Source organism: Sebastes umbrosus, chromosome 2 (assembly GCF_015220745.1).
Source record: "Sebastes umbrosus isolate fSebUmb1 chromosome 2, fSebUmb1.pri, whole genome shotgun sequence".
In the NCBI taxonomy this organism is placed as follows: domain Eukaryota; kingdom Metazoa; phylum Chordata; class Actinopteri; order Perciformes; family Sebastidae; genus Sebastes; species Sebastes umbrosus.
The window spans coordinates 23,880,073-23,900,532 of NC_051270.1; the positions used below are offsets into that span (position 1 = coordinate 23,880,073).

The 20,460-nt window shown below is 38.7% G+C and overlaps 2 protein-coding genes across 3 annotated transcripts in view; one reads left to right on the plus strand and one right to left on the minus strand.

The window, feature by feature from the left end:
- Positions 1-73: 73 nt before the first annotated feature.
- spg7 (SPG7 matrix AAA peptidase subunit, paraplegin) lies at positions 74-11,742 on the minus strand. The gene is made up of 17 exons (XM_037746693.1): positions 11,156-11,742; positions 10,010-10,112; positions 9,832-9,921; positions 9,481-9,722; positions 9,242-9,381; positions 8,255-8,357; positions 8,036-8,161; positions 7,505-7,667; positions 6,437-6,610; positions 6,216-6,340; positions 5,066-5,168; positions 4,759-4,869; positions 4,554-4,669; positions 2,707-2,863; positions 1,738-1,901; positions 1,414-1,491; positions 74-1,326 (listed from the first exon to the last, which is right to left on the minus strand). Exons 1-17 carry the CDS (start codon positions 11,336-11,338, stop codon positions 1,120-1,122), a joined length of 2,385 nt encoding a protein of 794 aa, XP_037602621.1. The 5' UTR covers positions 11,339-11,742; the 3' UTR covers positions 74-1,119.
- Positions 11,743-14,617: 2,875 nt separating this feature from the next.
- ankrd11 (ankyrin repeat domain 11) overlaps positions 14,618-20,460 on the plus strand; it is a 125,499-nt gene continuing 119,656 nt past the window's right edge. Inside the window, exon 1 of one of the 2 annotated variants that reach the window (XM_037750586.1) lies at positions 14,618-15,056. The gene's annotated coding sequence lies outside the window, so the exon portion shown is untranslated. The remainder of the gene's footprint in view (positions 15,057-20,460) is intronic. The other variant, XM_037750605.1, reaches the window with a different exon arrangement.

Consider the following 20,460-nt stretch of genomic DNA (forward strand, 5'->3'; position numbering starts at 1 on the left):
ATGTGAAAAGTCGAGTCGTGTCTGAATGCACTCTGTTACCACTAAAATGAAATAATACACAAAGAGCAACACACAATATTTAAATAAAACTTTAATATTCAGCAACACCATCCTTTGGGACTTCATATTCATTTGTGGCAATCAAACCAATACACAGTCCCTGATACAAAGACTTGTTTTCAAAGAAAACACTACTTCAGCCTATTCCATCTATTAACTCAATCTGGTCAAAGAAGGACCAGGGTGTGTGGAGTAATATCTGCCGCTTAATAATCCTCAACATGACAAGACGCTTGATATTTTAGCCTTATTTCAAAATCATTTTCAGCCAAGTCAGAAAAATCAAGTATGACGTCCACAGAAATCAGTTAAAATTCTTTACTGCAGCTCACTTAAATACCAAACGCAACAATGCAACCTTAATGTTTGTGTAGATAAGTCACCTGAATGAATGCAAATATATTTGGTGCACATCATCTCTGACAAAATAGAAAAATCACCCTTAAAAGTTGACTTTTGTTAGCGTAGAATGACTTGAGTTACAAATGGCTAGCAGTTGCTTTGCCATGTCAATTGCAGATGTAAAATAACAAATTCCCAAACTCCAAACCTGTATACGCTACAGTATGTTTGCATAAAAATGATCCAACTCCAGTTTCAGGTATTAGCACACAGTGTTTGGCAGTTCTAAGACAGAGTATATAATTGCTTGCACATACAGTAAATGTTGATTAGAGGGCTTTTCTAGACTATCTGCACTGCAGGCTGGTTGGAGACATCTTGTTTAATTAGACCTGTTTTTAGGTCTTCTATGGCATAATGATAATAATAATAATATGGCTTTGCTGCAAACACATTAGAAAGATGATGGAATTCCTCCCAAAATAATAATTTTCAAAGTTGCACTAGCTTGTTTAGGCCTGTTTCAGATTATCTAAATGGGTCAGCCAACTGGAAAACAAGTGCATTTGCACAAAACATCTGCATGGACTTTGATGATTTCACTTTCAGGCATATAAAGCTTCAGAGTGAGGAATCAATGCCAGGTTTTATCAAATCCACGCAACACCTGGTGACCCCCACAAAATGCAGCAGTTGGAGAAGACATTCATTTTAAGATCAGACCAGCTGTGGATTTGCGTCCTCGTCTCTCTGTTTATTGGGAGGTGGTTGAGGTTCGTCCTCTCCCGTGTCTTGTTTGTCCCTCTCGGCCTCCAACCAGCTCTGCGGGAGGATCATCTTCTTGGGCCCGTGGGGCGGCGAACCCAGCAAGGCTTCGATGTCATCGTAGTTTACCACTTCTCGTTCTAGCAGCGCGTTGGCCAACTGGAAAGACAGGCCCAAAACAAGTTGTGACTTCTTATAACTGAACACAAAACTAAAGGTAATACAGAAGTGCTGTGCTCAACTGACCAGTATCAGCTTGTCTCTGTTATCCAGCAGCAGCTTCTCTGTGTGCCTGTAAGCACGCGCTATCAACATCTTAGCCTCCTGGAAGAACAACGAGAGCTGTCAAATCTACATTTAATGATGACAAAAGATAACATTCACTGTGTTCTAAGTTAACAGGGAGATGAGAAGGAGTCCTATTTCAGAACACCTGATAACATTATGGTGCACTGAAATAACGGCAAAAGCTTAAAAATCAATACTTTAAGGTGATAACCAAAACTCATTATGTCAACATTCACAGTGTGCTAACGGAGAACAGAGAACTAATCCAATATTAGCACCCACGTGGTCCATCTGCTGCTGTAGGCCCTGGCTGAAGGGACGCCGTCCAATTCCACCTTGCGGCTCAGTGTCTGGGAATGAGACCTGGCCGACGCTGTCGCACATGCCGTACTGCTTCACCATAGAGTAGGCCACACGCGTCACCTTACGCAAGTCATCCTGAGCTCCTGGGGACGCAGAGTAACGATACTTTAACATGGTTTTAACTGGGCGCCAAGTTATAGAACACAGGACAGGGGGTTATTTATATTTGGATGTTCAGCAGTTTACTTTTTAGATAGTTGGCTGAAATTCCTACACAGAAAGTCAAAACAAAGGGAACTCCCATTGCAACAGAAAAAATTTAAGAGAGTCTGTTTCATAACCAGGTACATTTAAAAACATTTTTGGATTTAAAAGCATTTAACAAGACGGATTCACTTAGTTTAAAGTCCGTCTGCAACATATTCCATGCCGAGGGTAAAGAACACACAAAAGCATGTATATTTATCAAAATAATTGTCTTTTTTTTTCCTTTTTTCTTCTCCTTCTTGGTTCTGATTTGTTTATTTATTAGTTTTATTTTATTTTATTTTATTTTATTTAGTTAAAGTAAAATTAAAATCTGGTGATATGTTTATATATGTAAAGGTTCTACCTGTCCCGCTGCCACCAATAAAATATAAATAAAATTAGAATAAAAAAAATGAGCAAAGGTCGGGGTATTCTGCCAGAGTCCGCCTTCAAGACTAATTCTTATTAAGGGAAAAAAACTAATTTGAAAAAAACCTTCTTTGAAACAAGAAAAACAATCTTCATATCAGGAATAATACAAATAATAATAATAATTTAGCTTGAGAAGGGAATCTAAGCAGGGGAAAGCTGTGACGAAAGCAATCAGCGGGATACGTGAGAAGCATTCATTGGAAGACGGTGACGTGCATGTGAGCAGCCTGCGATCACAGTGGATAACATACAATAGACGGAGCGTACCTGTTGTAACCTTGTTAAAGGTGATCGCCTCAGCAGTTCTTCCTCCCAGAGCCATGCACATCCGCTCAAACAGCTGCTCCTTGGTGAACAGGTACTGGTCACGAGGTAAGATCTGGGCGAATCCCAGCGCTGCGTTAGTCCGCGGGGCAATGGACACCTGAAAAACACACCGAAACAAAACAACAATAGAAGAGTCGTTAAAAAGGCTTATTAAACAGAATTGAAGGTGGAGCATTGCTTCCTTTCTTAAAAATGTTTTAGGATTGTTTGTCTATGTATCCATCCACGTTGTCCTAACATTTTTTAATTGTCTGTTGTGTATTTATCAAGTCTTCCTGCACTGGCTTGGTCAACAACATAAAGAGACCTGGCTTAACAGTTGGTACTCATTCATAAATGTACTGAGGCTGGTGTTCTTGTTGGTGGCCCATCTGGCAACCAATAACAATCGACATGCTACTTGCGTGCTACACATTTAACACCTAGTTTGATGTCCTCATCCGTCTGGCGTTGACACATAGTCAGATGTGTGAGAGAACAATGCAGCAAATACTAAACGATGCAGACCGGCAGCGAAAGAGAAAAGAGACCTGGGATGATTTGCTCAACCTTTGAGATAACACACAGTTCCTGCATCTATATAAATGGCCAGAACCACTTGTGTCAATAAAGTGGAGCAATGAAAGATGACTAACAAAATATTTGGGCAAAGTGAGAAACTGTTAGACACACAGCCTTGGTAGAATATCGGTCCTGAGTGCTCCTCTTTTCTTTAGATACGGTGTCTGACTACATTTTAATGGAATTTGAATCTCTACTCTCCAATAACATAAAATACAAGCATCAATTAGGCCAAACTTTTCCATGCCAAGGCCCCCCCAAATAGCATTAGCTTCTGTCTGGGGCCTTAAACTAATGCAAGGCAAGATGTCTTTAAAAACCCATTGATAGCACTACAAAATACTAAATAAATGAATAAAATAAAACTTCTGAATATAGTTCTTTCCTTCTATTAATGCAATGAAAAATTACATTTGTATTTCAAAACTTTAATCATTCCATTAGTTTAAATATTTCTTTTTTCCATTATAAGTATTTTTTTTTCAGTTTAGTTTAACATTTTGTGTCTGTGTTTGTGTCTGCTCGTCAGGTCTTTTCCTTTTAAAAAATATGTCCATTTTTGTGAATTTGCACGAGGTAGGTAGATGCTAGCAACTGCTAGCTAGTTCAATTTCAGGAGCAGCTTTCTGGCAGGTGCAGACCGTTACAGGTCAACACTGACAGCTTATGACGTGATGAATGATGCTTTAGAAAGATGGGCATGCCAAATAAGATTCCAATATGTTATGTAAGGGATAATGTACAGCGAGCCGGTCATTGTTGTGAAAGAATCCCCGACAGGGCGTTGCACGTGAAGCGGAGGGGTCTCTCCGGGTTTCTTTCACAACAATGACCCGCTTGCTGTACATTATCCCGCTTATCACACGGCTTCTTACTTAATAAATCAATAATTTGACACATAAACGGTCCGCCAGAGTCCGACATCAGCGTAGCTATAAAGAAATAGCAGACCGTAGAACGCCGTGATTAACCAATCAGAATCGATCATTCAACAACGCCGTGTAATAAATATTATTATAAATTAGATTTTACTTTGAAAATCACTGAATTAGGCCATGCAATGCAAAGTGCCACAACTTTGATCTAAAGGATTAATCTGACTAAAACACACACACACACACACAGACATACGATTATGTGTTGAAAGTGTGTTAGAAGAGACATGTCTTGCATCTCAAATAAAAGCCTCCACTACATCGAGGAGCAGACATGCAGCAGTGCGTTACCTTCATGACTGCCTCTGTGTGCTCAAGCAGCCATCCCACTAAGGCGTGTCCAGACTCATGGAAGGCGACGATTCTCTGCTCCTCTTTAGACAGGATCTTACTCTTCTTTACACTTCCTGAACACACACGTAGATCTGTCAGATTTGGCCAGAGTGGCATATGACATTTATAGCTTTCCCACAATACAGTGTTTGCCTCATTGTACCTGCTATCACTCTCTCCACTGCGTACTCAAAGTTAAAGGTGTCGATGGACTTGTGGCCTTCTCTGGCGGCGTGCAGGGCGGCCTCGTTACAAATGTTGGCGATGTCTGCACCTGCAGAGACAAAGAGATTTCACGATCGCCATATGGAAAGTAAACCTCAACAGTGTTGTGTTGTGACGTCCAAAGATGTTTCATGTTTGTTGATCAAGAGCTTATGTTTATTCATAGAGGCAGGCCGTTATTTTGTTATGGCCACAGATGTTCACAGATTTACATGAGGACGAAACAATAAATATGTATAATATACCACTGAAGCCTGGAGTGAGCTCAGCCAGACGCAGAGAGTAGACATTAGCCGGTTGGGTCAGCTTCAAGATCTTCAGATGTTGCTCAAAGATCTCCTTCCTCTCCTGAGAGACAACAAGAAACAGTCTGTCTAGAGCTCCTACACAATTAACATGGTTTAGCTGTCCAAATATTATGTTTGTTTGCTTGAGAATGTATAATGGAACCACTTAATAGGATACCAGGAAAAGGGCAGCTACAAAAACTTGTTACAGTGGTGGCGACATCATTCAATATATTCTCAAAACATAAAAAATACAGACTGCTTGAGAAATTACCATACATCTCCTTTTTCAGGCTTATTATAAAACTAAGCTAAGTTAAAGGGAGACACCCCAGGAAAAAACTTTGTTTTTCATACACTGGTCAATTTTGAGATTTTGGGCTATTTTGCTTCCAGACTAGTGGTAAGAAAATGCATTCTACTTCACTTTGTCTATTTGCGACTGTAGATTCTCCTAAATTCATCAAAAGTTAACATTAGATAATGCCTCATTTGCATATTTAAACATACAATTTCAGAAAACTTGTGATACAAAAAATAATGGTCTTAATGTTAATTAAAGTTATTTCTCATACTCTGAGCCAGAAATCTCCACTTCAGTAGCACTTACATACACCGAACTTTCCAGATTCCTCTTATCTACTGTATATTCAGAAGGTTTTTACAGAAGGGTTTGTTCATTCATAGCCTGATTTCAAGGACATTTTATTCCTAAAAACATGGCGAAAATTGTTTTTTTATAGCTGTTGACGGTATTTTCTGATTTATTGAGAGATACAAAGAGATATCCAAAATCCCCTCTGTAAAAATATTTGACTCAAATATGTCAGCAAAATGAAACAAGAATATTGAACCTGGCTTTATCCAATGTTCAGATTTCTGTTCTGGAAATGTACGCAATTTTTAGTGCATGTTTAATAAGATAACACCTAATTTAGTTTAATTTAATTTAAACATTTCAGAAAACTTGTAATACAAATGTAAGTAATCAACTAGGGAAGTTTCATGGTGATATATATTAGTAAGAATTTTTACCCTATTCACCTGGGTGTTTCCCATTCATTTTAATTAAAGTCGCTAGCAACAACTGTTGAGTGCTCAAGACTACCTGCAGTGTGGGCAGATCTATGAAGATGTGCCTGTCCAGTCTGCCTGGCCTCATGAGAGCGTTGTCCAAGATATCTGCTCTGTTAGTGGAAGCGAGGACAATGACGTGGTCTGTCGTTCCCATTCCTGCAAAAGAAGAAGAAGAAATGTTTATTATTCTTTTGTCAGAAGGTTCAGCCTCTGATGACAACAAACTGCTCTGAGATCCCACGTTTTACTCACCGTCCATCTCCACCAGCAGCTGGTTGAGGGTCTGCTCCTCCTCAGTGTTGGAGAAACCCGACATGTTGGTGGAGCGCTTCTTTCCCACGGCGTCGATCTCATCGATGTAGACGATGCAGGGTGCTCGGCTTCGAGCCTCTTTGAACAGACTCCGTACCCTGGCAGCACCCAGGCCTGCACACAAACACAATATAATAAGGGTGGAAGAAAATATCAAAAATATCGAGTATCGCGATATTAGGTTTTATGATACCGTATCGATTCTCAAAAACACTGTATTGATTTTAATTAATAGTTTACATGCAAAGATTAACTCAGTAAATACTGTATTTCATTTGCAAAGATATGTACCATCTCAAAGTAGTGCTATGATGTTGGATGTTACATGGACTGTAATAAATGCAAATGCAAATCCCACTGTTGTGATTGCATAAAAAAAGTTAACTTTTTTGACTCTGATTTTATGCATATGGTGGTGTGTTTTTTATACTATGACAGTTTTCCTAAAATTAAACTTTAAAAAATCACGACATATCGCCTTGCTTACAGTATCGCAATGTATCGCAATATATTGAATGGTAACCCCTGTATCATGGTACGCATTGTATTGCAGATTCTTGCCAATACACAGCCCGGTAATATAAATCACGTAACAACTGAGGAGTAACATACGGCATCTAATCTGTCTTCTGAAATTAACCTGCTAATAAGGCTGCCATATAAAAGGTTGAGTAATGATGTCTAAAACCAAATATCACATTTTACCAATAATTTGATATCTCTGGTGTGACAGAATTTTAGAGATGATATTTACACAAACAACATTTTGAGAAACAATCATTCTTAATATGTATATGAAGACCAAGAAAGTAAGGGCATTGCTCTTATACATCCAGAAAGGTCTGAATATCCCTGCACCGTAACACAGGAACAGACATTTTAATCTATATCACAATATTATCATAATATAATATCATAACCAACAACATCTACTCTCATATTGAATATCAGCATTATGTTGACCGGCTTTATGCAGTATTAACTGCCGGTGCTGCAGTCTTTACATACCTCCGATGACTTCCACAAATTCGGAGCCAGCCATAGCCAGGAAGGGCACCTGGGCCTCAGTGGCTACGGCCTTCGCCAGCAGGGTCTTCCCACAGCCGGGAGGCCCAAGCAGCAATGAACCCTTGGGAACCTTGGCTCCCAGCTGGAGGTATCGTTCTGGATTCTGACAATTCATAACATCAACGTGGTGAGTAATAGACCGCAATGGGGAAATTAAAGATTACTTGTGTGAGATTTGGATGGTAGGTACAAAGAACTTCAGTTCATCCAGTAGATATTGTAGCAAAGACTGAACTAAACTATCTATTAGATTCACCATCCTTAGATGGTATAGTCCTGCTGGTTACAGCATTCTCCCTCAATACTGGACAAATTTCAGAAATTGTTGTCCCCATTAGACACAAAAACATGGAAAAATAGGTTGAAAAATACCAAAGTTATGGAATATTCAATGTGTCCTTTACTGTACATTAAAAAACACAAAAGTACTATACAAGACCAACATATATTAGTGGGAGTCTTGTTTCTTACCTTGAGGTAGTCGACAAATTCCTTTACTTCCATTTTAGCCTCATGCAAGCCGGCGACATCTTTGAAACTCACACCTTTACCTGACTTGCCGTCCACAATGGTGAACTTGGCCATCTTCAGCTGATTCTGTTGAGTCCATTGTAATATGCAATTAATACACCAGTGGAACACAATTAGAACCCGAAATGTACACATGCCAATTATGTGGTTTTAACTCACAAAAGCACTGAAGCCGCCTTCTCTGCCCCCCATGCCTGCGAGTCGGAAGATATACCAGAGAATAGCCACGCCGATAGCAGCCATCCCCAGAGCGTAGACTGCACTGTAATGTGAACAGATGAAAAATCACTGCATCTCTTAAAAAGTAGGAGAAAAATCAGGTTTCAAGCATAGGCTGTATGTAAAGATGGACGACATAACAGCTCCCGAAAAGTGAAGCCAAATCATCTCGATCGCCCCCTGGTGGCTGGCTGCAGTATCGGTCATAAATCCCGCCCCCTCCATGTTAGCGGATGGGACATGGACCAAACTAAAAACACATCAAATACGTTTTTCAAAAAGATGGTTTCTGTCATTTTAGGTAGTTCTTATCACACTGATGTACGGTATGTTCAAGTGTTCATTTTTCAAGTTCTAGTTTGGTTTTAATTAGTTAATTGATGATATAAAAAGGGGGTGAGACATCATGATTGGCAGCTGTGAATGTCTCTCACTGACAAGCCGTGACCATGCTTGGCCCGTGATTGGTTCGGGTGGGTGACCTCGATACCGCAGCTCCACCCCCCCATCACTACTGCACAAACTCTGGATCCAAATGATGTCAGAAATTTCAAGAAGGCAGCTCCCTTATCCGGGATATTTTGGCGTAAGTGGAAACGCGTCGTCCATCTTTATATACAGTCTCTGGGTTCAAGACATTAAAAACACAGTTGGAGTTGCAGTTGCCAGTTTGACAGTTTAAATAGATAGATCAGTCACAAACATACCCACATATATTTAAGAAGCCATTAGGGTATTATGGTTACAACACACAATGACAGGACCTATTGGTTCTTTATGAAACTACTAATTTGAAGACAAATCCATCACATTAACAAGTTAATTGATAATGTTTTCTGTGGTTGACGCGTCGTTTTACTGTGTATGGAGATAGCATCGCTTCAAATTGCTCATTAAACCTCATAAATGGTCAGATCATGTTCTTACTTCCCAAAGAATCCAGTGCGTTTGTAGGACACCTGTATCCTGTCCTTAGCCTCAATATGCAGCTCTTCTTCAGCAGCTCTCAGCTTCTCCTCAAATTTGTCAATGTTGGCGACTTGCATTCTGTACATGAGCGCCAGCCTCTGCGAAGCAAAGCAAGAAAGGTGGCAAGAAACAAGAGGTTACCGTGCACATCTGCTGTAATAGCTCTGATTTTGTCAACACAATCCTGGTCAACATACCGGCCTTCCGAAGATAACGGCTCCAGGATGAAGGTAGATTTCTACGATGTCACTCTCAGGAACGACCTGCACACGGGACACCTCTCCCTTGGCCAACATCTCATTGACGAAGTCGTTCCAAGAGATGTTCCCGCCGCTGGTGTTAATGGAGTTCAGCAGGCTCATGATGAGCGCGATGATGAAAAGGGTCCGCAGTCGCTCCCGGTACATCTGGTCCTCCTGCTCGCGGCGTTTCTTCTCCTCTGAAAGGTGAGGCAGATTGTGGAGGAAGAGAATAAAAAGGATCAGAGAAAGACATTAAGATGACAGCCAGATGGGGTGCAGTTATTGAACAGCCATGACCCAACTTACCTTCATCTTCCTCTGGAGTTTTTCCCTTTGGTCCATCACTTTTGTTTTTCTCTTGTTTAGATTGAGATGTACTGAAGAAGTTAATTGACCCTGAAATCATAAGTAGTTATAAGTAAGTAAGTAAAATATAAGATTAGAGGAAGTATAAGTACTATGGTTAATAAAACTGAGTGGTTACCTAATAGATTTACCAAACCAACAGGGTTCCTCAGCAGGTTGTTCCTGATCAACTCTTTGCTGAGTCCCACCATGCCAGGACCCAAGGGTCTGTGGAGGAGACTCTAAAATGGGAACATTGGACAAAATATCAGAGAAAACGTGACAGAAAAGGGAGTAAAATCAATTGCTGTGGGGTTTCAAGCACGTGCATTAAAACTTAACCATAACACAATGCATTTACAACCGAGTAGAAGCCGTAAACAATGATCTATCATCCTGGCTACAGAATTATATCCACATGTAGTGTTATGATATACCCAGGGCCACATGAAATCTGTTTTATTTTTTCCCAAATTCTCTGTTTTAGGATTTAAACACATTTTGTCATCAGTAAAAAGTGCCTAAACATGTAGTGCATGAATATAATTAAGTCATAAGAAAATATTAAAAAATCAATTAATTTGATAGAACACGACATTGCACATTGCATTGATTTTTTTTGTATCAATAAAAGTGCTTCAATACAGCTAAAAAACAAAACACGTAAAAATAGAGTGCGGATTTTCAAAAGTTCTATAGATATTGCAATAATAGTGTTATTGTGAATTCTTTTGACCACGATAATTGTGTAGTGGAAATCTGATATGGGTGCCAATGATTGTCACTGTCAGTACTCCTCCAAAAACCCCAAAATATATTATATCATATATATATATATTTATATATATATCATATTTTATATTCCATGGTAAAGGGTCTCAATGAGACAGATCATCTATACAGATCACACTTCATAAACTGTCATATGTCTCTATGGCAAAGGCGGTCTGACTTCTAAGTTTTTCAATATTTGAGAATCAGAATCAGGTTTATTTTATTTCAGTACACACATTTGACTCTGGTTTTATGCATCTCTCTCTCAATGTATTTACACATAAAGAGAAATAACAGCTAGAAACGAGGACAACAAAGCTGGAAAGAATAGACTGTTATGTACACAAGAAGTGGCACATGGACTGGATGATTATGTACAGTGAGTATAGGATTTATATTGATAGTGACAGATGATGTGTACATATTACAACATGTTTTAGTCACATCACTACCTGTTACCACTATACCAACCATGAATACAAGCCAACTATTATATGTATGATGCACTTACCTGAATGAGTTTCTGTGGCTGACTTGTCTCTGATGTAGAGAGCATGTTTGTAACATGTTTACCAGCATCACTGTTCGTCTGTTTGTTAGTTAATACATGAGAGTTTCTCCTTGACAGCGCCCACAGTAAACCTGAGCTGTATCTCCTGCAGAGACGATGCTGCAGCAACAACAGCCTCGACATACTGTCTGTTATCACTAAACGATGTGTATTAACGGATCAAATGCAATGCCATAGCTTGCAGTTTGCTGTGAAGCTCAAATTGTGCGTTTAACACGTTTGTTTACCTCCCAGATCTGTTCAGAGTGAGCTTTGCTGTTATCAAACCGTGCAGCCGAGCAAAGATGTCAGCTCCATCTCAACACTGAATCTATCCACTACAGGACTTCCTGCACACGGAGAAGAAAGCTTAAACTACACGTATTTACTGTAAAATAAGGTGTTATCATTACTGGAGACTTATCATTATTGTAGAGACGGTGTTTAACCCGTGCTATATATTGAATAGTTCAGTTTTACTCATCTCGTTGCCTTTCAAAACATCTTTGCGTCGAACTTTCAACTTTGACCTTCCTCGTTGTTCTTCAAGGACCTACTTGCTGCGCAGCCATTTGCGCAGGAATTATACACTACAATAAGCGCAGCATTATGTGAGCCTGGAGCTCACATAGTGGATCATGTTTAGGTTTACTTTAACTATATTTTTTATTGAAAAAAAATCAGCAAATATATTTCACAGTATAAAAATAAATAATAATAAAACAATACAAAAAATACAATAACATAATATACATCTATTAGATAATTAAAGGTCTATTTGAATAAGACTAAAATAAAAATTAGTTAAAAATATCAAAAATATCATAGAAATTGCTAAAAAATATAAATTAAAAAAAACATAATCAATAAATAAATAAATATCAAATACAATAATTGCACAAGAACAGCGGTGTATTTTAACTATATTTTTTATTGAAAAAAATCAGCAAATATATTTCACAGCATTAAAATAAACAACAATAAAACAATACAAAAAAATACAATAACATAGTATACATCTATTATATAATTATGCCAAAGGTCTATTTGAATAAGACTAAAATAGAAATATGTCAAAAATGTCAAAAATATCACAGAAATTGCTAAATTGCTAAATAAATAAATATATATATATATAATGAATAAGTAAATATCAAATACAATATTTGCACCGGATAGCAAGCAGTTAAAAACAAACACAGAAATATAGAAAAAGTATAAAGCACTAAGAGTATCTTTCTCTTTAGGGTTTAACTATATTTTTTATTGCTGACAAATTCTGCTCGCTTTCTCAAGCTAACATTGAAGGTGTACAAAGCTGCAAGGTTTTTTTTTTCCATACTTTATTTCGAAAGTTCAATACAGTTACATAAATATGTTCAGATTTTTCATTACAAAACATCAGCAAATATATTTAGTATTTAGTAATATATACAGTATAAAAATAAACAACAATAAAACAATGCAAAAAATACAATAACATAATATACATCTATTATATATATATATATATTATACCAAAGGTCTATTTGAAGGAGACTCAAATAAAAACAAGTTAAAAAATATCAAAAAATATCATAGAAATTGCTAAAAAAAACAACAAAAAAAACATAATGAATAAATAAATAAATATCAAATACAATTATTGCACCGCATAGCAAGCAATTAAAAACAAACACATAGAAATATAGAAAAATAAAACTTCCTTTGATTGATTATCTTTCAAGAAAATAGCAGTAATAGTGAAAATAATAGTATTTCTCCTCCTCGTATTCTGTGTTCAGTTCAAAATATTCCCTGAAACCTCAGACAAGTATAAAGTACTAAGAGTATTTTTCTCCAAGTGTGGTGACACAATACTCCAGCAGAGTGCGCTATTAGTTCATCGAGTAGAGCTCTGGATTCAGCAGACCTTGGTCCAGTTAGGTTTAGCAAAACAAATAATACATATTAACACATTTTGTTGTCAGTTGTAAGCTCCAGCTTGAACCAGCCTATCACATGTTTTGATATTATGGAACTATGTGCCATACAAGGGCCAACAGTGTGCTAATTTTTTATTGCAAATAGTCACATCAGCAAACAATTTTAATGATGACTTCCTCCTCTTTACACCTGCTGGTGCAGTCTTGGAGTGAAACATGCAGATCGCTGCCCCTCATGTCCTTTATTATCACTGTTGTAAAGTATGTCGTGAGAAGCGACGTGTACGGGTCAGTATGAGTGACGTATTACATAAACCAATTAGAATATAGAACTTTTCTCTGAGCCAATGGGAGCCTTCGTTCCATCCACTCGCGTTCCATTTCGACCATGAGTGCGTCAGCTTTGTTCACCAGCACACTCCGCTATCTCCGCCAACCCTGTCTCCTCTCCTATGTCCCATCCACAAAAACAAAACTTACATTTTATTAAAGCGCCAAAATACAAAATGAATATTGTCTGTGATTATACATTAAGGAGAAGGGTATCAAAAATATACCAGATATAAAAATACAATGAGATGAAGAAAAACTGTTAAAAGTGAATATAGGGGTAACAGCTGTGATACACGACTATTAAAAAAAAAAGTGAATATAGTGCAGAAGAGACTGTTAAAAATGAATATAGTGCTCTCCCTCCTGAAATAAGAAATGCTTCATCCCTGGACACAGAAAACCCCTCAAACACCACCTGTTCATCAAGGCCTATGATCTCACCTGACTCTTCCTACACATCACTCTTTTAATTACTTAGCTATAGTTTCTCCTCTGTGTTATTTATTAGTACGATTTTGCGTGCAAACTTTGTAAAGCGTCCTCTGAAAGGCGCTATATAAGTCCAATTTATTATTATTATTATCATTATTATTATTATTATTACAAACAACGAGTGGCAATAAATAAAAACGAGTGCAACCCAATGCTTGTACTCCATTCCCTTTTCTTGGTCTCCAACCAAAACAAAACTTACATTTTATTATTTATTTATTTATTATTATTTATTATTATTATTTATTTATTTTTTATTTTTTTAATACAAAGTGAATATTTACTGTGAATATACATTAAGGAGAAGCGAGTTAGCCATTACCTACATTTAAAATATTGTTTGTGTGAATACCCGAGTTAGCAGCTTTACATAATGCTTTCAAATAGTCAGTACACATCAATATTTGCATTTTAAATGTCCTGTGGGAAATCTAAATACACAAACAACGAGTCACCATAAAAAAAACGAGTGCACCCAATGCCTGTACTCCATTTCCTTTTCTTGGTCTCCAACTATATAATGGAGTGTGGTCTCTTGTCGTTTGGAAACTGTGAACCACAGTCCGCCATGTTGGCTCCCTGCCCTTGTACGTTCTGATGCAAGAATATGCACTGAGCGGATCCAAAATGGCGTCAGTTTCATCCTGTGCGCCACCAGCCAATCAGGACGCTCGTTTCATCCTCTCAGCGTTTCCGTCTCTAGCGTCCAACACACAGTGAAGTCAAAGGCCGCTCTAAAACCGCTCGAATGAGGCTGGCGGAGAGGATTAAAACCGACACAAAATATGATCTTTTGATGGTTTACGTTCACCCAAAGCAAGCTTACCGTTTCACAAGAGGAGTGTTGAAGGTTGGTAGTTTGCGGTGACGATGAAATAGCGACGCTGTAGACGAGTCTTCGTGGATATTTTAGTCCTTTTTTACCTCGATTCCAGTGAGCTGCTTTCTGAGCTGCGATGGTCGTCTTCAGTTTATGCGGATGTCTCCGGGTTAGTCGTTACTAAACCAACGGCAACAAATGGGACCATCCAGCATCGGCCGAAAACACCGCGGCGCAGACTAACACATTAAACATTCACATATCTATTGAATCTGTGGACATTCAGACAGAGGTAAGACACATTTTGTGTTGTACTTGTCCTACATAAGCTAACACGTTAACAACAACAAACTGACCCCGTGGTTAGCTCGGGTTGTTGTCGACAAAAGGGTCAACTTGCAATAGCTTAATTTACTTTATGATATTCAAGCATTTAGTATGTGCTTCATGTATTATATGCAACTGTGTTTTCACTACTAGTGCTCTGCTTCTTGAATGCAGCCTTTCTATGGTTTATGCAGTGCAATCTGATCAAAAAAGGCATTCATTTCGTGTATTTTATCATTTATATTTAATTCAGCTGTGGTAAATAGCGTGGCACACGTGGTGTGATGGGACTGGCACTGCAGTGTGTTGATATTTTATAATTAAACTGTATTGTTTTGCAACTAGTGCTGCACACATTGATACCATGCATACTAACACATGGACAGATCAAAAAAAGGCATTCATTTCGTGTGTTTTATGTATCTAATTTAATTCAGCTGTGGTAATTAGTGTGGCACACGTGGTGTGATTGGTCTGGCACTGCAGTGTGGTTGATATTTTATAATTAAACTGTAATGTTTTGCAACTAGTGCTGCATACATTGATACCATGCCATGCAGGTATGTGTGAATGCATGCTAACACATGGTCAGATCAGTCTTGAGCATGTGTTTTTGGAAGGCATGTCTTGGAAGTAATTGACTTACACTGTCCACACCACAGTAAGTTTGAGAGTAATGTTAGGCTTATATTTGTTGCATACTCTCAGGATTAGCACTGAGGGGCACTTGTAAATATCCCAGACAACAAAAATAGTTGCATTTCTCATGGGGAGTGCAATAATAATAACAACATCCAAATGTTAACCTATTTTTTGCTTGTCACAATGACAAATGGTAATAGTAGTAGCTGGCAATTGACCTAAAGCAATACCAGTTTACCTGCTTTTCCAGTTAAGTGTGTGCACACACACAGCGTCATACATTCCAGTCATGAAGCACTATGTCTTGTCCATTTGCTGGCCTGTTCCAGCACTAAAGCAAAAATGGATATGTTATAAGCCTGTCTGTAAAGGAAAACATTGAATTAGGTTGTCAGAACTACAACTCATGAAGAAAATGTGTGTGCTTTCTAGGACTATTTAAAGAGCAGTGTTTTGGAATCCCCACAGGCTATTTGGATTTATCATGAAGTGTCTATAGTTAGTAGAGTGCTGTGTGGATGGATAACTGTCACAATTACCTAAGTTAGTTCAGTGAGAGTGTTTTTTCTGTGTTAAATAACATGCCAAGGAGGGGCACAACATGGTGGGATTTGAGATGAGCTGTAGAGGAAATGGAATATGGAGGAGAAGCTCTCCACTTTGGTGCAGTACCAATGCTGAGGAAAACACTGCAGTGCCGCTGGTGGTGTTTTCCACCAAGATACTGAGAGTGTTTTAGCTTGTTGGGGCGTTCATGTTGACTACACTGCAGAGGCAGTGATGCATATCTCTGTGTCCCTTGAGCTTGCGTAGGTCCTATTTCTCTGTGCTATAGAGTTAAAGCCTCAAATGGTATCACATGCCCTGTTCTGTTATACATGAAGATTAGGATGTGTGGGATTTAAATATAAACAAGGTGTTTTTGCGGAATTAACAAATGTGATCTCAAATACAACGCCATGTATCACGGATGTGTTTACATTGTGAATGCAAGAATGACACACACATAATGACAGTCTCATTGAAACTGAAGTTTATCTTTAACACGTCACATCTATTTGATAGTAGAGTTTTTGACATTATATACCGTACACACATTCTACACAGTTCTGTTATGTCGTGGGCACTTGTATGCCTTTTCTTTATTGTTTTCTTTTGGAACTTGAATTCTATTTAGATTATTAATGGTGCCTTTAAATGGGGTTGTGTTTACCGGGTTCATGAGAAGAGTCCATATGAACGCCCCCCTCTTGTGGTATTCACAACCTCGTAAGTGTAAAGTTTCTGAAAGCTCAGAGTTCACGAGTTGTGACGTATTTGTTGACGTTGTCAGAAATGGCGAAGGCCATGGAAGTTAAGTTTTTCGGTGCATAATAAATTAGTATATTGTAATTTTAGTCGTATATTGTTTTTCTTTGTAAATTTGTAATATGTCTGATGAAAATGTTGATATTCCCAACGGCCTCATCTCTTTCCTCTATCATTATGCCTTTGCATATCCTGCATTATGTTACCCACTTGCTAGCTTGCTAAATTGTTAGTCTCTGTGGCTTCTAGACGCTGACAGTAACGTCAATATTGCCGTTTCTTAGCAGCGGTGTTTCATCTAAATCCGAAATGATGAAACGTCATGCTGATTATTGCAGCACATTTATTCCATCTACCAATAATGATAAACAGGAGTCTAATTGAGATATTTTTGAGTTTTAAGTCAAGATATAAGCGTGGCTAATTGCCTCACTGCTTGGCGCTCTTGAGCTGTGCATCCCATCAGGTTCCCATTAGCGATGGCTAGATTTTGCCCCTGTTTCTATAAGTAGTACCAGAGAATCAAACCATGCCCTCTGCTTGCAACAGGAAATGGAGTTCTGCTGCGGTCAGAAAGATCACGAGCTTTGATTGTAGCTCGGGGTTACAAGTTTTGTGTAATAGAGTGGAAGGCAACATTTCTATGTTTCTGCACTTCTGCTGCCTATTAACAGTGGCTCTTGTGTCTTACGACTCTTCAGACTCCATCAATGGTTGTTTTAATGGTCGAAGGCTACCAGTTGCGTCGCCTTTGTCTTGGCCAAAAAGTTGCACTCGAACATACTGCAAAGACTACCGCCGACAGCCAACTATCATGTACGTTCTGCGCCTGCGTGAAATGAAATAACTCTCCACACCAGCAGGCAGCGGTAGTCTGTATATGTCATTCAAAAAGGGAAACCGGAGGACCGCGGACCACGGATATACAAGCCGTTGTTATGATACGAACATGAAATAAAGCGGTGTTTGCTGACCATTCTCACACCACTCTCTCTCACCACTTAGCTTCATTCCAGATGGCCATGTCGCTGTGAATATATTTGTGTGTTGGAATGATCAGATGAGATGAAGATGAAAAATGAGAAGAGCCTTCTGGGTTTTTCCTCTTGACTTTACTTGTTGGTTTGCTTTCCTCACTTCTGTTTCTCTTCTCGTGCACTGATTTGTTTAAGCTGAACAGCCAATCCGAGTGATTTCTCTCACTTCAACATGCTGAATCAGCCAAAAAAACTCTAGACACCGCCAGACTAGAGCTGACTATGCGGGACACACCGCAAAAACTAGGCCGACGGACGCTCACCGACGACCCCAAACTGTTTGACGGCCGTCGGCTTGGTATGTCAGGGCCTTTATGCAGATGCAGGAGATTTGCTGACCCGTTTGCGCCACACCACAGATGGTCAACCTTTGGGTTTGCACATCAGCTGATTGCGACGATGCTGCGATCAAAGTGTTGTCGTAAACATGCCAGATTGTTCTGTTTTTCCTCCTCGATCTTAAGACCCTTTTTTAAAGATTTTTGTTGCCTCTCATTCTTAGTCTACCACATATTTTTTGGACTGACTAAAAGGCTGAGTTGAAGACAAACTCAACTGAGCCCTCGCATTATGGCAAAAACACAACAGTGAAAGCAAGAGAACAGGACGCTCTTAATTGCTGTGTTTGGGTGGCTCGACAGTAACAGTTGCACAGGACAACCAGATGATCATTGTGGCCAATGATAACCTGTCAGAATCATTGAATAAAAACTGTGCACAAGTATTGTTGATACTGTTGGACCGGAATGAAGGTACAAATGGTATCAAAACATGAAAAGCATATCAGGGATGGGATGATAAACAAGAGAGGGCTGATGCAGAGAGCACTGCAGTAGTTGCAGAGTAGATATCATTCTTCAGAATATGACTCTGCATATTAACTTTATAGCAAGCAGCACAGTTTATATCCTCATAAATGACCACAGTCAAGTTACAGAATGACTTCTAGGTCATTTTTCTGCCTATCGTAATTCAGTGACCCAGCAAATTTATCAAATCGGTTATTGTTTTATTTTGTCTTTTCAGTGATACTAAACCACATTCTTCTTGAAATCCATTGTATTTTACCTAACTTTTTTCTTAGAAACATTTGTCAGTGAAATGTGGCTTGTAATTTATGCAAGACCATTATTGTCCAGTTAAAAGTGATTAATATACAACAACCAATCTGTCATCCTTGGCAACCAAAAGCTGATTGTTTGTAGCCAGCCTGGCAATTAGGGATGGGTATTGTTAGGATTTAATTTATACCGCTTATCGATACTGATACCGCTTATCGATACCGATACTTATCAATACTGTTATTGATAGTACTGCAGTGATGTTGATTGTGTTCCATTGTAGTGAGTCCCCGGGACCAACAGGTGGTCTTTTGACTGGGTACCCAATAATGTTTTTTGACATATTGTAGTATTAAACTGGTGTTTAATGTTATATGGTTGTAATTATGGTTATATTCATGTTGAAAATGTTGCCTCTCTGAAAATTAAACAAATAATTGTTGTTGTTTTTTAGCTGATAAAATAAATTCATTGAAAAATGCGCTACTTTGGCTCTGATGCAGCTATAGCTAGCTGCAGCTCTCAATGTCCGTTCTGCCGTTAGTAACAGTAATTACTGGATGTAACTTCAGTTGTATGAGGCGGCGAGAACTGCAAAGAGAGGAAGAGGGAGTGACACATCACCTGGATGTAGCCAGAGATGTGATGAGATTATCATAGCATATAAAAATGCAGCGCAGTGAGGATACATACGTTAGCCTATAACAAGGAATTGACATTGTATCATTATCAGGGGAAAAATAGCTTTGTCAATATTAGGGGAATTTGAAAAAGCCAGCTACCGGTAAGGTAGAACGAACGTCACATAAATACTGATAGCAGCACCATTTTTCCAGGAGCTTGTCAGACTTCGTACCAATTTAGTACCGGTTCTCGATACCATCCCTTTGTATGTGGCCCACCACTTTGTTTTTAATGGCAGGTGCCTTTGTGTGAATTATTGCTCTTTTACCTGAGCCTCCAGCTATTGTTCATCGTGAGAACAAAGATGGCTACTAAAGCCAAGTTCACACTACTCGACTTTCAAAGTTGTCAGATCGCTGTACTGTTCACACTACACAACTTGCTGTCTTGTAATCGTGAGTCTTAAAGTCGTTGTGGTTTTCACACTACATGACTGACCAGTTAAAGGGGGTCACACACTATAACATCTTTCGCTGGGAGAAATCCCCGATGAGGTCTCCAACCTATATTTTGTCGCGAAAACACACATACACACACACACACACACGAGAAGTGACACGGGCATAGTCATGCTTGTTGATGTTGTCGTTGGCACAAGTGTTCACATACGTCTTTACTATTTCCCATGTAGATCAGT

Bases quoted from the DNA above. Each gene is read 5' to 3' on its own strand.
- spg7 (XM_037746693.1), bottom strand. From the start codon at position 11,338: ATGTCGAGGCTGTTGTTGCTGCAGCATCGTCTCTGCAGGAGATACAGC. The intron at 9,922-10,009 runs GTAACCACTCAG...TTATGATTTCAG, and splicing joins TGGTTTGGTAAATCTATTAG to GGTCAATTAACTTCTTCAGT. The intron at 6,611-7,504 runs GTATGTAAAGAC...GTTTGTGTGCAG, and splicing joins ATTTGTGGAAGTCATCGGAG to GCCTGGGTGCTGCCAGGGTA.